The sequence below is a fragment of the Apodemus sylvaticus genome, chromosome 17, assembly GCF_947179515.1.
Source record: "Apodemus sylvaticus chromosome 17, mApoSyl1.1, whole genome shotgun sequence".
Taxonomy (NCBI): Eukaryota; Metazoa; Chordata; class Mammalia; order Rodentia; family Muridae; genus Apodemus; species Apodemus sylvaticus.
The window spans coordinates 3,679,860-3,698,012 of NC_067488.1; the positions used below are offsets into that span (position 1 = coordinate 3,679,860).

An 18,153-nucleotide genomic window follows, 5' to 3' on the forward strand; every position below is an offset into this window, starting at 1 on the left:
CAATGCTTAAATTCTTGAGAGCTTATAAATACCAGTTCCCTAGTCCTTGTATTTCTGTTTCAGTTGTAAAGAGAAACAGTCTCTCACCTACTGTTTGGTTACACTGTAGAATCAATCATCAAAAAAGCAGAATAATTCAGTTTCCTTACTTCTCCATTTCAAAAGTATCTCTCTCATCCCAATGATGACCCGTTTGATGGCATTGCGTGGTATTAACTTGAAGCTACTCCTTTACTGATGTTCAGACAGCCACGTTGATAGTAGCATCCGTTCTCCATGTTTTGGATCCTGATGCTCACTCCCTCAGGAACCATGTGTCTGCCTTCCCTTGTCCTCTTCACTCCACCCACCCATGCCAACAGCCCTGCCCATTGCAGTCCGCTTGTTCCCTCTGGCTCTAGGCCCTGGCCTGTGCACTCACTCTGATCCCAGTGACTGTTCTTTCTTCACAAGCAGCTTGATAACAGAAACTTCACAAACTTTACCTCAAAGCAATGGCTCTCTCCAGAAGCCCTATGCATTGTTTCCAAGGATGTGAATATATATCACCATTGAGAAGAGCAAAAGAAACAAGGAGTAGGCAGACACCAAAGAAACTGCAAACATTCCTGGAGAAAGCATGTGATATATTTAGCCCCAGATTAGTTTCTTCTCTTGCCACAGAGACAGAACACCTGACACTGACAGACTTAGTTCAGGAAAGAGAGGTTTACCTTGGCTGGTGGTCTGAGTGTGTGGTCTGTCTGATCAGGCTGGTATGACCTCAGGAGCAGCTCCTATCTGTGATGATGCTGCAGACCCCATGCCCCACCCTGTCCATGGGGAGTACTGCTCACATCTGCAGCAGTTCTTTACACATTCTTCTCATCCCTCAGGTAAACCTCCCCAGAAACACCCTTGTGGAGGCCTCCAGTCAGACTGACAACCCGAATTAACAATGACTCCTTATATAGGTACTTCCTTGAGGAGAGATGTTCACTAAATGAGCTTAGTGCAATTCATCCATGGTAGAAAAACAGTGCAGTAATCTTCTCGCTGTAACTTCTGTGCTGTGGTTTGAGGTAAGACAAGGGAGCATCTAAAAGTAAGTGCTTGGTCATAAAGATATACAGCTAAATAATTGTCACAATAGTGATGGTACTAGATTATAATAAAAGCACCAAAGAGTGCTACTGATGATTCAAGTCGAGATTGCCAGCAACATGTAGAACACAGCTTACCCAGACCCACTTTGACCTCAGTGAGAACACACGGATCTCACTGCTGTCAGCAGCTTTCTAGGTTTCCAGGTCGCATTACTCTGACTACCCAATCTCCATTGTCCACTGTCATTAGGTTTATGTTGTTTTGAATGCTGTATCAAAAATCAGAATTTGAATTATTGAGTGAGAATGTATATGACCCAATAATAAGAGGAAAAAATATTTTATTGAAAAGATTTTATTGAAATTATGCAGGAAGTTAAGCATTTGTTAGTCCTATGTTTCACACGTACCCCTACAGTAGGACTGGGAACAGCGCTGTCCTTGTGTGCACAGCCACCCAGGTGCACTGCTTCCCAACTTAGTTTTACTTGCCTAAAATAAAATAGTGACTTTTACAAATAAAATTCCAAAGGAAGAAACACTTAGCAAACACGCTTTCCTTCATAGATGTTATGATTCAAGTATAACAAGCCATATTGAACTCATTGGGGTTTTGGTAAGAGATTTCATAATACATCATAAATGTAAGTAATATGATGACTAATGCTTCAAGTCAAGTTGGAACATTTTAAATGAGAAAATAGCTGGAACCGTTTTCAGGAAACTTTTCCAGTTGATGTTTGGTCCCCCACAAGGTGTGCATTACCATCAACTGAGGAGAATCATCTCTAGGGCTTGAATCCCCACTCTGTTCTCATTACTGCAATATGATTCTTCTCCTTTCCCTGTGAGGTCACCGTGTAGGGTGATGGCTACATGAAATAACTGCAGGGTCTCTGTGGCAGGCCAGTCTCCATCAGTCTGCTTCCTGGTAGCTCTTCAGAAAGTTTGGAAGGGTGATTAGGATCTAATAATTGACAGCCTTGGGTTTACTTAGTAACTTAACGATACAAAATATGTTCCAGGCTTGGTAAGAAACTGGATCTGCATACAAGATGACTCAGCTGGGACATTCTATTGCTACATTTTCCTAAAATCTAAACTTTGAAAATAGTTTATTACAGTTCAGTAAGAGTTATGATAAAATTCAAAACTCTCAAGCCCAAGAATCTCTGATAATTAGACTAAAGGCCGCATTCACAGTCTGGCTGATTCTAGCTCTGTTTGTAGTTCTTGTGCAGTATTGTTCTGTATAATCCTCCACTGTGACTCTATCAAAAACACTTCTGAGTCTGTTTCTTTCATGTTTTTATTTTAGTGATGAGGTTCTCAATTTGAATAGCAAAAGTGGTTGGCTTAATTTTTATTTTTCTATGTTTGAACATAGCACACTTAAAAATATTTTTCCATTTCTGAAAATATTCTCCTTGTCCTTATAAAACTGAAAATATTCATCATGAAGGCACTAATTTTCACACACACACACACACACATCTGGCTAGCTTAAGGATATGAAAGTCTATTGACACTTGGTATAGCTCTGTGTTGAATGAGAAGCATGGCAGTTGTGATGTCACTGGAAGAATTCCCACGTGTGGCTGAGCCTAACACTAGCAAGTGTGCTGTTTGGTTTATGGCCCTGCTCATTCTGCTGTGAGGCTCTGGTTCCTCAATGGACTGACTTGGGAAGGCATAGTGCCGTGGATGCTCATCCTCCATGCTTTTCTTCTCTCCACCTCTGTCCAGCGTGCCCAAAGGGGGCTGCCCCAGGAATATTGTCTACATTTACAGTAACATGTATTTTTCAGGCAGGGTGAATCGACACTTTCCCTGTGGGGAGCTGGGACTCTGGTGGCTTAAAGGCATTGTGCACAGAGGTTTCACTGCATATAAACATAAATTTTCAAACATGAATAATTTTAGTGTTTTAAATGCCTCCTTGTTTCTTCTTGGAAAAACACCACCATTATCTTATGCTATGTCTAGATCTCTGGAATTTCAAGCTCCCTAAAAAATTTTATCAGTTGTATTCAGTGACTAAGAAGGTTTACTTGTGACACCAAATTTGTCATCATCCAGAGACTGAAGATGTGGCGCATACAGAACACCTTAGACATAACTCCACAGGAAGGAGACCAGTGCTTCCGGGACAGCGAGCACTTGTAGTCACTCAGAAATCAGCATTAAATGAGCCACACTTCACACTCAGGAGGCACAACCAAGAATCAGAAGCAAGCGTAAAATTGTTTTCATGTTCTGAGGAGTCTGTGCTTCTGACTTCCCTGAGGCTTAGGAGATTCCCTGGGTGTGGAAGCAGGTGTGACCCTGCTCCGAGATCCCTGCTTCTGCCTGCAGCAAGGCCCAGCTGACCTTGTGTACAGAGCTAAGCTCCTGGAGCATCACAAGACATAAGAAAGGAAGCTGTTCTTGCCTTCTCACTTTTGTACTATTATTTTTTAATAAATACTGTAGTCCATCCTTTCATCTGCTTAAGGAAATAATTTTAATTTCTGAGCATTCAAGAGTCATATTCAGTCAATAATACAACTCAGATGCATATATAGTTGATTATTGCTAAAATGACATTTTTGGTATACATTTCATTTTCTGAATTAACCAGAACTTGAATTCTACTGATTAACAAGAGCCTACATTTAAAATGTATTTTGTAATATGACCACAATGTATGGAAGACTGCTTATTTAAGCTCCTACCAAAGTGACCTGCTCTGAGATTGTTTTTTGCAGTTACTGTTTTTTATTAGATATATTCTTTATTTACATTTCAAATATTGTCCCCTTTCCTGGTTCCTCCCCCTCCAAAAATCCCCTAACCCATTCCCCCTCCCCTTGCTCACCAAACCACCCACTCCCGCGTCCCTGTGCTAGCATTCCCCTATACTGGGGCATCAAGCCTTTTCAGGACCAAGGGCCCCTCCTCCCTTTGATGTCCATCAAGGCCATCCTCTGCTGCATATGCAGCTGCAGCCATGGGTCCCTCCATGTGTACTCTTCTGACTTAGGTTTAAAGCTCTTCATTTCATCTGTTATATCCTTTGATCTTAATAAATTTAATAGTGGGCCCTATGATTCTGCCAGCGTTTAGAAATGATATCCCATCATTCTCAGATTCTGAAAAGGGGCCACTTATAACTTATGGGTGAACTAGATTGTTGTACAAATCTTGGGAGGAGTAGAAGCTGGACTTGAAAATCACAGAGACCATCGGGAGATGCTGTATAGAGGGAGTCAGATTAGTGAGCAGTAAGCTAACCCTTGCGTCTAACACCGACTTCTCCTACCTCCCAAAGCCATAAGTTCATTTAAACCCATTTTATTAGCCTTTGTGAAATACATACATACACACACACACACACACACACACACGAAGCTCAGATAATGAAACACGGAGTAAATCAGTCCTGATACCCTTTCGATGCTCATTAGTCATTGAACTAGTTTTCATTAATATGCAGCAAAATTGCCTTTTGTCTTGCAAGTCCATAAAGTTTAAGACATAATCACATAACCCTGTTACACAGAGTCACATACTCCTCTTACCACCACATATTATACAGCCATTCTCTTACATTACCTTTTATGCATTACACATAATATTTTAACAAATTTTATTTTGGGATTTTATGTATTAAATTTAAAAGTTAATAAGTTTTAATTTATATTATGATTTTTTTTTGAAAACTGAATCATGACTTTTTTGTACCATCCACAGGGAGATTTTCTGACATTAAGCCTCATTATTAAATCCATTACACATTTTAAGCTAGTTTTTGAATGAGATTGAGGTCAAAATTCTCTTTTTATATACATATCCAACAATGCTTGATGATAAAACTCTTTCTTCCATTTTTTTTTCTTTTTTAGAAATCATTTGTACCCTCTCTGCATTCTGTTATCACTGAAGCACACACCCACCATTCCAGGTCTGTCTCTGTGCGTGTATGTCAGCTTGAGTGAATGCTGGTCATGCATGCAGGCATGTGGAGGTCACGGGTGTCTTCCTCAATCACTCCCCTCATTGTTTCTATGACAATGTCTGTCACAGAAGCTGGGCCTTGCCAGTTCAGCTATACTAGCCAGCCTCCCTGTGTGGGGACTACAGACAGCACTGCCATAACCAGCTCTGCCGTGAGTGCCAGGGCCACTCATGCAAAGGCAGTCTGCAGACATTATAGGACCCTGAGGAGGAGCACAGGCTCCACCTTGTGAATGAACTTCTTAAGGGAAATTCTAAGTGTTATTTGACAGACACACTGAGTCTGTCTAATCTGAGTGATTAGACAGACACGATGGACATATATTATATACATTGAGCAAATGCCTAGTGTTGTAACAGTATCAACTAGGAGGAGTGAGCACTGTAAACTGAACCTGAAAGAGAACACAGGCAAGCTACAGCTTAAAGGCAAGATGTTTGTTCTTCTATCATGAGGAAGTTAGCTTTTTATATCATAAATGAACAGGCATTAGTAAAGAGTTGTAGCCAGAGGTAAATGTCATGACCTGTGCAGCTTGTGTCCTAAAACCCTGACTAGGAGAGGAGAAGGGATTAAGGAAGTACAGACACATGCGGTTACTCTGGGAGTGTCTGGGATTCTGCTATCACTTCAACCGAGAACCTTGGCATGTTTATTAAGGAGAGGGCAGAGGAATGGTCAGCTCATCTCTGTAGACAAGAAATCACAGGGTGCAGATATGTGGAAGGGCAAAGCTGCATACTTCAGTTTGTTCACAAACACTCATACTTGAAGTCACGAGAAGAATTTTGCCACACCACTCCTTGACCTGGCCCTTGTGTGGAAATGCCTTTGCCTAATGTTCGTGGGTCTGAAGCCTTGAATCCTCGACCTGGCCATGCCCATAGCAGTAACGCACACGTCCTCTGCTCTCCACTCACTCAGGTCTTCCTACGCTCCCCACAGGTGCGCCTACCACAATCAGACTCAAAGCCAATACTGTGGGAATTACGCCATGGCTCTGGACTAAAAGAAATGCCTAAACAGAGAAATCATTCAGAAAGGCTTTATAATAGATGAACAAGATCAAAGGCAATGGATATTTTCATTCTGTTTCAGTATAGCAGGCAAGTGTTCCTCAGTGTCTAGGAAATGGACTTGAAGCAGCAATGAGAGACCCTGCAAATAGCAGCAGCACCCATAAATCGGTGGCCTAGAAATAACTTCAGAGTTCTGTCTCAGAAGACAAGTTAGACGAAGTAGCTAGACTTAGGAATAATTTTTATCTGTGTGATAGCTGAGGGATGGGGGTCTGTCTCCAGGTAATGGTGGCCAACTTTCATGTCTACCTTCCAGGAGTGTCATACCTATCTGCAATCAGAGAAAAATGGGTCCCTTATGTTCACCAGTTGGCTTAGAGGGCCTCATTGGGCAACCTCCTGGATAAGTGACTGATTTGTGACTACAGGTACAGAAAGCATACTTTAGCTTCAGGCTTCTTGGTATGAAGCAGCAGCAAGGGGTTGGAGGTGGCGGCACACAACTTCATCAACTTTAATTTTATTTGCTAAGGTTGTTTTATGGTGCTTACTGTGTTACTTGTGAGGCCACAGAATCTGGAAGAGCATATAAAGGACTGTGAGGACAGAGCAGGTAAATAAACCATCTCTTTTCCCCCCAACAATATGTCCCCTACTACTTTGTGTGGAACTCCAAATTTTGCAAGTCAAAAGTATCTTTCAGCAGCATATGTTGCTAATTAACTAAGTATCCACATGCAGAATGAAGCAGACCTCTGTCTCACACAAGATACAAAGATCAGTTCACAGAAGATCATAGACCTAGTTGTAAGAAGGAAAACTGTAAACCTCTTAAAAGAATCATATGTATAAACTTTTGTGATTTTAGGTTAAGCAGTATAAGCAAAATAATGGATCTGTTGGGCCTCACAGAAATTAAAATATTCAGTGTTGAAAAGCTAAAAATACTGTGCTAAAAGCTAGTCAAAATAAAGTGAAAAGACGTCCAACTGAGTGGAATAAAATATTTGCAAATCATGTATCTTGTGATAGAGATTTTTTTATTTGATATATTTTTTATTTACATTTCAAATGATTTCCCCTTTTCTAGCCCCCCACTCCCCGAAAGTCCCATAAGCCCCCTTTTCTCCCCCTGTCCTCCCACTCACCCCTTCCCACTTCCCCGTTCTGGTTTTGCCCTATACTTCTTCACTGAGTCTTTCTAGAACAAGGGGCCACTCCTCCTTTCTTCTTGTACCTCATTTGACGTATGGATTATGTTTGGGGTATTCCAGTTTTCTAGGTTAATATCCACTTATTAGTGAGTGCATACCATGAGTCACCTTTTGAGTCTGGGTTACCTCAGTATGATGTTTTCTAGCTCCATCCATTTGCCTAAGAATTTCATGAATTCATTGTTTCTAATGACTGAATAGTACTCCATTGTGTAGATATACCACATTTTTTGCATCCACTCTTCTGTTGAGGGATACCTAGGTTCTTTCCAGCATTGCAATTAAAAAATGAGCAGAGTTTGGGAGCATGGAGATGGCTCAGTGGGTAAACCACTTATTACACAAACATGACGACCTGCATTCAGATCCCCAGGGCTCACATGAAGCCATACAAAGTAGCACAAGTAGTCTGCAATTCTGATACTTCTCCAGCACTAGGACATGGTATCCAACATGTCAACTCCCTGTGAGCTTTGGGAGCCAGCTAGCTTGGTGTATGCAGCAGCAGTGAGACTCTTTGTAAGAACAAGGTGGAAAATTCGGGCCAACACTGAGCTGTTTTCTGATCTCCATACATGAGCTATGGCATGCCTGCCTATCTACAGTCATATAGGTCTGTCTGTCTGTCTGTCTCTCTCTCTCTCTCTCTCTCTCACATACACACACACACACACACACACACACAAAATGAGCAGAGTGTAAATACTCATTTTTTTAAGCATTTATACAAAATAGACAAGAAATACATGAGAAAGCATTCAACAAATCAATCATTAGGGAAATCCAATCAAGGGCAGTCAAAATTAACAATACCTCAAGAGGATGTTGTACCTCAAGAGGATGTTGATACACAAAGGAAAAAACACAGCATCAAAGGGTTTATGGCTCTGTTTGTATGCAGTGTCCCTAATCAGCAAGTATACAAAGAGAGAGCTTGGTTGCTGTCTGAGGCAGGGTAGAGGTTAAGGAAGGAGTGGCTGCTGAGAGCTCTCTGTGTCCTTGTCTTGTGTCTCAGTGATACTGGGAGTGGCTGGCAGTGTGGCTGTCTGTGGTGATAGTAATATTTTGAACTTAGAATGTGAACTTAGAATGGTCAATATGATGTTTAAAAGATAATTCCTGGACTGATGAGCTGGCACACCTGGAAAAGATGATGTGCACAGTTGTGCCCTCAGGACACTTGATCTAGGTTCTTCCTAGGTCATACAGGTGAGCAGGATGGAAACAAACGTGATAAAGGGCTGGCTTTACAGCAGCTGGCGGGACACATGTGAATGAAGTATGGATTCTAGGAAATTTCTATTACATTTATTTTAATAATGTATTTCAGTGTTCATCAGTCACAGGATCTCTTCTGGTTATAACAGCTCATTAAGGAGAAATGAGCACTTCTGCATCAATTTGGCAAAAAAAAAAAGGGGGGGGAGGGGGAATCAGGAAGGTACTGTGGTGAGGAGACCCGGGGTGTTTGGGATGGGCATTTTGTCTTAACAGTATTCTGATCCTGTGAGTAGTTCTGTTTTCTTGGGAGATCGAATGGCAGTTTTAGATAGGAGCCACACTGGGAAGCCTCCTCCAGCCTGCTGTCGAGCTTGGGGACAGCAGTAGAAACTACCTGTCCAGGTGTGGGCCTTGCTGAGTGGCCAGCAGAACAGGTAGGTAGGCAGCGCAGTGGTAATGTTCCTTCAGTCAGCTGTGAAAAGAGGGACATGTAAGAGACCCTCAGTGCTCAGCACTGATTCGTGTTTAGCTGGGGGCTACAGTCACCCTTGTTTCCTTTTTCTTGTAGCTGACATCAACTTGGACGTATCAAAGCCTTTGAAAGCAAACTTAAGTTTTACCAAACTAGATCAGATAAATCATTTTTTAAAGAAGATAAAAAAGGCGCACAGCTCTGCACATAGCAAAGAGACCTCCACCCCGTCAGACTCTATACTGAATAGGGATGAGCCTCCTGTCTCCAGATGTTACCGTGGAAAGTTGTCAAAGACCAAAGTTCACTGCGATGAAGCACAGAAGACATCATTTCAAGAAAACATGTGGAGAGCCATCTCCTGCTTTCAAAAAGTTTCTGTCCATACTACCCAAATTGTGGTCTCCATGGAAACTGTCCCACATCCTCATAAACCATGTGTGTTAGCATCACTGTCAAACCTCAATGGAAGCCTTAGTGTCAAAGCTGCACAAAAAGTACCTGGTAAGTTACAGAAAGAGGGTGGGGGGTGGGATGGAGGGAGGAGGAGAAAACACCCTTTGTTAGCATGCAAGAAAAGAGAGATGAAAAGAGAGAGACTTAGAGTCATTAGAGATGGCAACAGTTCTAACTTGTGAATTTATTCCAAAGATGCTGGTTTGGTTTGGTGTGTTTTGGTTTGGTTTGGTTTGGTTTGGTGTGGTGTGGTGTGGTGTGGTCTGGTTTGGTTTGGTTTGGTTTGGTGTGGTCTGGTTTGGTTTGGTTTGGTTTGGTTTGGGGCTGTTGTCATTTTATTTAAGGTTGTTTGTCTGTTTAAACAGATCTATGAGCCAGGCTCTAAACTGCTCCTACCCGTGTCTTGCAGCACGGTCCCGCAGCTCTCTTTGGAACTGTTCTTCCTCAGTTCCTTTTAGCCGGAGTGGCTGTGGCAGCACAGCAGCTAATTGAGCTTCTGAAGTCTTAGAGCAGTGTTTTCACAATGCAGTCCATGGACAAACACATCAGAGCACCTGAGACCGTTCTGGGAATGTGTGTACTCGACCCCAACCCAGCTTATGAGTCAGACTCTGGGCACAGAGCCCAGGAGTGTGAGCTTGGTCAGCCTTGCAGGTGATTCTAATGCAGTCCATTGCCTCACTGGGAACTGTTTATTTTCAAAAGAAAAATCTCCATGCTGGCCGATATGCTCATCAAAGTGTCAGCTGAAGCTGAAGTCTGGGAGGGTATCACTGAGGTGTTTGGTCAGGCAGCCACACCTGGCCAGGGAAAGGCTATGCTCGTGTGCACAGCCCACCAAAAGGGCCTAGCTGCTGAACACTGTAGAGGGACATGGAGCTAGCTAACTGGCTGTGACATCTCCATTTTTCTCCTTAGCTACTATGACTGAGTTATGTGCTTTTCCACACTGAATCGGAAAGGGTTGGCACAAAGTGTGTGAGGAGAAAAGTCGACACAGGCAGGAAATGACCATTTCAGTCACAGAAACTGCTACTGGGGAAGTAAGGGGCAAGTGCAGAAGTGTCAAGAGGAAAGCATGTATTCCCCAATCCTGGGAGAGCTGTGTCCTTTTCCTTGGCCCATGCGTGCAGAGGAGGGCTGTGGACCGACTCTGTCAGTCCCTAAGTTGTGTACTGAAAGGTGACTCAGTGGCAGCTGGAGACTCATGAGATTAGTTCTAGAGTGCTAGTTGGAGCACAGTAGTTCAAGAGATTTTTTTCTTTGATTTGGTTTTAACTTTAATAGTTGTGTAATAATAATATTAGGCCAAAACATAGATGATGTCTTCCTTCCTCACTGAAATGTATGTGATCAAGTCAGCTAAAAGCTCTTCTTATTTTCTTCCTTTGTTTTTTTTTAAAGTTAGAAATGAAAAATGAAGGGTCTGGAGGACATGAAACATTCTCAAACACCGGACACTACAGTGCCAGGTCCTCCGTGGCCACCCTCACACCTTTCTAAATACTGTCCCTTGGTGGTGGCAGGGTAACGTCATGCCTCAAACAGAGCCAGGGCTTTAGACACGCGTGCATGGCCTGCTCTGTTCACAGCGGCATTCCCTCTGAATTTCATTTTCAAAGATAATTACCCTTCACAATTATTTTCCTTATGATGCAATTGAACACATTTTATTTAGCTAAACAAATGGTCTGATTTTTGTAATTTTCCCTTTTATATTAGGAAAAACTACATAACCCTCTTATTCTTATGTTCTTTTATCTTGTTAAGCACAAAAATAGAAACACCTGCCTTGACTAAAGTATACTTGGTGTAATTCTGCTGTCAGTGTCCAATAGGCATCTTAAAATAGTTTTTTAGAATCACATTAAATCAAAATTGAAGTTAGTCATTTAATTTAAAAAGATGTATTATGATGACACTATAACAAAATGTGTTGTGTGTAAGTGAGATGGGCTTGGGACAGATTCTACTTGAGGCTAAAGGCTGATATCGAGGGAGACTGTAATTGAGAGATTACTACCAAGCTCTTTTTGGTTTTGTTTTTAGTTGGGGGAGATAGAATCTTTCAGGATCCCAGGCTAACTCTAAACTTGACCTTCATACCAGGGTCAGGACATACTTAAATAAAAAATAGTTGTGACTGTATTTAAAAGAAAACAGTCATTTATCATTAATATTAATTTTATAATATACTTGAATATCTTCAAATTGCATGTTTTTTCAATTAATTTGAAATACATACAAATATGCATACTTTCAGTTTGTTTGATTTGGTTTGGTTTGGTTTGGTTTGGTTTGGTTTGGTTTTGGCTTGTTTTGAGATAGGTTATCTCTATGTAGCTCTGGTTATTCTGAAACTCAGTACCTAGTCCAGGCTTGCCCCAGATTTAGATATCTGCCAGCTTCTGCCTCCTTGGTACTAGGATTAAAGGTATGCCACCACACCTGACAGTTTGGTATTGTCTTGATAAGTGACAAAAATAAAAAGTTACATGCACGCACACACACATACACACACACACATGCACGCACGCGCACACACACACACACGCGTGCGCGCGCGCACACACACACACTCCTAACAGCCATATTTCTTTTTGTAGTTTTCGAGTGGTCATGTTCTGTATTCAACCCAGTTTTTATGGCATATCTCTGAGCTAAAAGGAATGACTGTCAGATTTTTATAGGTTGGCTCTAATGCAGAAATACTTCCCCAAGTCTTTGATTTTACAGTTTCTGTCACCATTGTGAGCATCTGCAGCAGCTGCACTTCTCAAATTATTTGCTGAACCAAATTGAGCACAGTGACAAAGTAGTCATCTCAGACGGGCTATTAAACCGAGAGGAACGTTCTACACACAGCAGAGCATCTGCTGTGCACATGGCGTCCTATAGAAGGACGCAAGATAAAATAATTGTCAAAATTTTTTCATTAAACCCTCAACAATTCGCACTTGTTTATCCGAATCTGCATAGCTCCCCAATGAGACAACACACTTGGGGTTTCTTTGGTTCTCCCTCACTTTCTCTTTGATCCTTTTTGATGTGCTGACTTTAATAAACACAGTCAAAAACACTGTGCAAGAACACCATGGAAAAAACTACAAAGGAACGGCCCAGCAACAGAGCTCTGCTAATCCCTAACTTACGCAGGCTATTTTTAGAGAAATATTTTTTTAACACTTTATACATAAACAGGGAAAAGCGGTCCTTTCCAGATGCATTTTAATTTAAGAGCTGAAATAGATTTGTAATTCTAGAGGAATCCTGTGTGCTAAGTAATTCTTAGAGAAACACCATTGGGACTGTGCTGTAGGCATGTTCCCTCCCTTGTCAAGAGGACCAAAAAAAAAAAAATGAATTTGCCTAGTGATTATTTTTTTATCATCTAAGCTGTTAGAGACCTACGGAAAGATTGTGGGGAAAGGGAATAATAAAAGCAGGAAACAAGAAAGCTAATGTTTTCCCCAAACGTTGATATGTTTGTACAGCCTAGAGAGCTTTCATATTCACTTACTCATCTTAAAAATGATACAGTAGAAATTATTAACTGAGCTCATTAAAAGAACTCCCATCTTCCTTTTGCAGAATAAAATAAAATACTCTTAAACTAGGAGTGTTTCAAGGGACTTGCGTCTCTTACTCCACTCTGCAGATGCGTGTGCAGCCGTGACTTCTATGACTGCTAACTCCTCTCTGCTAGAATATTATGTCCAACCATGTGTCTTAGGATGATTGCCCTTGCTGTCTGGTTATAGATATGATTCTTGTAATATCACAGGAAATCTTACGGGTGCTCTACCAGTAACAAGAATCTGAGGTAGAAATTGTATCTTATATTCTGAAATATTTTAAAGTCTATTTCTTTGGTATCTTTTAAATCTGACTAATAGTAGAGTATGTTCTTTAAACAGTTGCAACTTCCCCTAACATGGGCACACAGTGCGGTTCCCTCATGCTGTTTGAAGCATGTCATTTTGGAGACATGCGAAGTATGTAGTTATTAATTCTGAACTGGCAGCCAGTCTATTTCCTCAGGAGGGTGGGGACTGAGCTTACAGTTTAGCTCCCCTGTCAGAGTAATTTATGGCTCCATTAGGATGGCACGCCTTCGATTTCGGCCAACAAGAGTACACAGTTGAGAGCTGTGACATCATTGCACTTGAGGTTGCCTTGCTCTTTCTCAGAGCCAACTAATTTGGCAAACCTTAAATAGACTAAGAAAAGAGGAACACAAGTAGAACACCTTGATAACACAAAGGAAAAGAACCTGGATGAAGCTGTTAGAATTGGGAAACAATTGACAAGGCTCTGACCAAGAGACTGTGAGGACTTTTCTCCCAGGCAGTGAGTTCAGCTCATTGTCAAAGGAACAGTGGCTCTAGTCACTTTCCCTGCCCTCTCTGTACTTAATGTTGTATATAAACAAAGTAAGAGAGCGAAAGGAAGTGTAGCCATTCTTTCCCATGAAATTAGAATGCCTCCCTTCTGTTCACCACATTCAGGACCAGCAAAACATTTATTATACTAGAAGCTAACACTCCTTTCATGCTCTACAAGTAAAACCAGGTTATTGGTGCAAAGTGGAGCTCCCGCACTTCCTGTTGTGCTGAGATACCCTGAGGGAAGTTTGTCTTCTTTGGAGGCTTCAGAGATGCATGTTAGCCTGCTGGGAAATAAAGCATTAAATTCGGTGTTGCAGCAGTGAGCTGTTTACAGCACCCCAAAGACCCTTGCTGTTTTCAGAAAGAAATGCATCTCTTTCCAGGGTATGAACAATGAGAAATGAATTTCTTGACAGTTAAAGACAGGCCAAATTTAACTTTTAAAGATCCACTGAGGATGGAAGCATAAATAGAGCTAGTTGACAGTTATACAAACCACCAACAGCCCTTAATGAATCCTGGGTGTGGGCATCAAGGCCCTGTCATTTTTGACACTCTGTCACAAGTAGCTAAAACTCAAAAAAGAGTAGACTGTTCACTGGTCTGTAACATCTGGGATTTTACTTGTCATTTTGGGGTACCTGGCAAGCGCAAAAGAAAGAGTAAAGGGGATTATCTTGACAATGAATTGAGTTACTGAATCTTGTGATAATGAAAAGCAGAAGAACTCTAATGCTTTCTATAGTCCCTGAGGTAGAGGTACGTTTATGATTGTGCAGAAGTAAAGTGTAGGCGGGCAGAGCAGATGGCCTGGAGTCCATGAAACATGATAGCGCCTCTCCTCATCCCTGGACTGAGCATCGAGTTAATCCCAGGCAGATTCCCTCCTAGTACTCTATAATAAGGGTCAAAGTCGCTTCTCATCAGCTAGTATTGCCTCTGTTTTCACTCTGAAGCTACTCATGACTACTTATTTTGATATGTGAGGATAGTTTTCTGTGCATTCTGGTAAACTATCGAGGCATTCCCCAAAAAGTGGGAGGTCCTAAATTTTAAAATGAAATAAAAACTACTAAAAATATTATAATTTCCCCCATAATACTTTATATTATTTCTCTAATATGATGAAAAATAAAACCTAACTATATGAGACCCAACATTTAAATTTCTTGGTTGTGATCATCATAATGTGTGAGTAGATAAAGTATTAGACAATAATGAACAGTATCAATCCTCAAGAAAGGTCAATTTTATGTTTTATGTAGTTGTGTGTGTCTGGGGGATGCTGCATATGCCACAGCTCATATGTAGGCCGGAAGACAATGCTGTGGACTTACTTCTAATGTCCCCTCCTCTTTGCAGGGGTTCTGGGGATCAGAATCAAATCATCAGCATGCACAGCCAGTACCATTACTCTGTGCCATCTCACGAGACCAGAAAAAGTCCTTTCTACACACACACACACACACACACACACACACACACGAGAGAGAGAGAGAGAGAGAGAGAGAGAGAGAGAGAGAGAGAGAGAGAGGAGGGGGAAGGTGAGGTGAATAAATGTGAATGTTTGGTATTTTTAAAAATTAATTGAATATTTTTTTGCTATTTGAACATGTTTATACAGATCCACATCTTTGATTTTGTGATATATATTTGTTCTGTGATAAAAAGCTATGGCTATAAGATGCTTATCATTTGTCGTGTACAATTTGTGTTTTAGTGCTGATGTAGTTTCCTAATCTGGCCATCAGGAATCATTTAAAATTCAGAGTATAATAATTTCAGAGAAATAGAAGGGTAACCACTGTATTGAATCTCCAATGTGTTCAAGGATTCTTGCAAAATGAAAACTTTCTAGTGAGGGCTGTCAGGGCAATCTCCTGTGCAGTAGTGAACATGATGTACCTGCCCAGCCTTCTAGAGGGGGATGAGCTCAGATCAGGAAGATAACCATCTCTGGCTTTTTCTTCTGATTCATCACTGACCTGAACTCCATTTGAACCGTGTTAGACAAAAAACAAACAAAATTCCTGCTCCAAACTATAAAATATAATTAAGCCCTTTTGAAACCAAGTGTAAAAGAACATTGCTGTACCCCCACTTAGAACCACTACCACCACCACAGCCAATAAAGTTCAATCAAGCACTGCCTGTAATGGATTAAAATAATAAATGTTCCTGGATTTCAGTGTTTGAAGTGCTTGAAGAAAACAGGCTTCCAGCAGCCTGAGTAGCTGAATGTAGGAAAGACATTTATTAATGATGAGTTCAAGGATGTGGCCTGTGTAATATCATTGCTTTCTATTTACCTTGTGTTACACAGCTCTTGTATTTCACACAGCACACATGTATCCATATACAATAATGAAAAGATTTTTTTTGTTTTATCAAAAATATATTAATTGTATAAATATGGGTCTCTGGAGAATCTTCATCAGACTATTTCTTTTTGATAAGAAACTTACCGTCTGTATGAGTCAGGGTTATCTAGAGTCACAGAACTTATGGGTAGTCTCTATATAGTAAAGGAATTTGTTGATGATTTACAGTCTTTAGTCCAACTACCCAACAATGGTCAGCAGCAGCCATGGATGGAAGTCCAAGGATCTAGCAGTTGCTCAGTCTCACCAGGCAAGCAGGCAAAGAAGAATCTTCCTTCTTCCAACATCCTACATAGATCTCCAGCAGAAGGCATGGCCCAGATTAAAGCTGTGTGCCACCACGCCTGGATCTGGGACTTACTGGGACACCTTCATTATAATGTCCTGTGAAAATCTTCCGTCCTGTGAAAATCTTCCTTCAAACCTTATCTCTACCAATATTAGCTTATTTCTTGTTACCAGAATTACCAGATTCTGAACTTATTTCTTTGCTAGAATGCTTTTAGCTTCGGGTGATATCTTTCTACCATAATTCATAATAGTGGCGCTTGCCTGTCCTGTGTATGGTGAAACAGTTGCTTTCTGTTTCAATTTCTCTAAATTTGGTTGCATCTGGATTAAAACAACTGATACAGACTTCACACATAATCATATCAAAACAGTGTATTTGAAGAGAAGAAATGGGACCTTTAAGACAACAAAATTGCTGTCAGGTGACATGAAATTTGTTGAACAGAAGGTTACTGTGGAAGAAAGGTTCCAGCCCTAATAATTAAGTACTAGAGACCTTTTCCTAGCAGCCTTCCTTTCCATCCTAATGGTAAGATCTGGTAGTCTAATGCTCTGTGAAATGGGTGTGCATTAAGAGTTCCAGCTCTGGAATTCTCAAGACACAATTAGCATATCAGATGATACCCAAGAAGAGGGAAAGAGAGGGCCCTGGTTCTGAAAAGACTTGATCCGGCATTGTAGGGAAGTACCAGGACAGAGAAATGGGAGGGGGGTGATTGGGAAATGGGCGGAGGGAAGAGAGCTTATGAGACCGATGGGGAGGGGGGAACCAGGAAAGGGGAAAGCATTCAGAATATAAACAAAGAATACAGAAAAAGAATTAATTAAAAAAAAAAAGTTCCAGCTCTGGCCGGGTGTTGGTGGCGCAACAGCGCTTGGGAGGCAGAGGCAGGCGGATTTCTGAGTTTGAAGCCAGCCTGGTCTACAGAGTGAGTTCCAGGACAGCCAGGGCTACACAGAGAAACCCTGTCTCAAAAAACCAAAAAAAAAAAAAAAAAAGTTCCAGCTCTGAGACTATGGGAAACTAGAAAGCTACAAATACATCTACCACCCTCCGTGCAGTTGTTTTTCTGAAAGTATTGAGTTCTGCCTGTGGCCACAGCAAATTGCCCTCTTATCCACATAAGTGAGCAGGATGTGTGGTAGAGAGATTACTGGCAAAACAAGCCTGGCAGAAATTAATGACTGAAAACATATGAGACACTCTTTTATACCCTGGCAGGTTCTAGACCTGTTGGCTAGGTTAGTGTAACATGCTGAGGCTGTGCAAGAGAGCTGGGACAGAAAGCATTTATTTACAGAATGAAATAGTGACCTAAGGACAGAGTACTTGAAGCAGATTGACAGAGTCTACTGCCTGCTACTTATCAGCCTCTTAAATCCTCTCTCCCTCTGTCAACTAAACTATGCCACTTAAATGCTGAAGCCATCAATCATTTAATGTTTGAGCTAAAATTTATTTTTAAAGACATACTTCTTTTTAATCAAGAACCCCTTTGCCCCTTCCTCCCATAAATCTTATGGCCCAAACATATTACATTTAATATTTACTAGATAGCAGCCATACCAACTTGATAGAATAGTAACTACAAATAAAAAGTTTAGCAGGTCTCCACAGCCCTGGTCTCA

At 41.1% G+C, this 18,153-nt stretch overlaps 1 protein-coding gene across 5 annotated transcripts in view; it reads left to right on the plus strand.

Moving 5' to 3' along the window:
* Positions 1-18,153, plus strand: part of Vps13b (vacuolar protein sorting 13 homolog B) — a 564,131-nt gene that overhangs the window by 391,764 nt on the left and 154,214 nt on the right. For 4 of the 5 annotated variants that reach the window (XM_052160919.1, XM_052160921.1, XM_052160920.1 and 1 more), the window contains one exon: positions 9,105-9,512. In XM_052160919.1, coding sequence (XP_052016879.1) covers positions 9,105-9,512 — 408 coding nt within the window. Of the gene's footprint in view, positions 1-4,969; positions 5,029-9,104; positions 9,513-18,153 lie in introns of those variants that run through there. The other variant, XM_052160923.1, reaches the window with a different exon arrangement.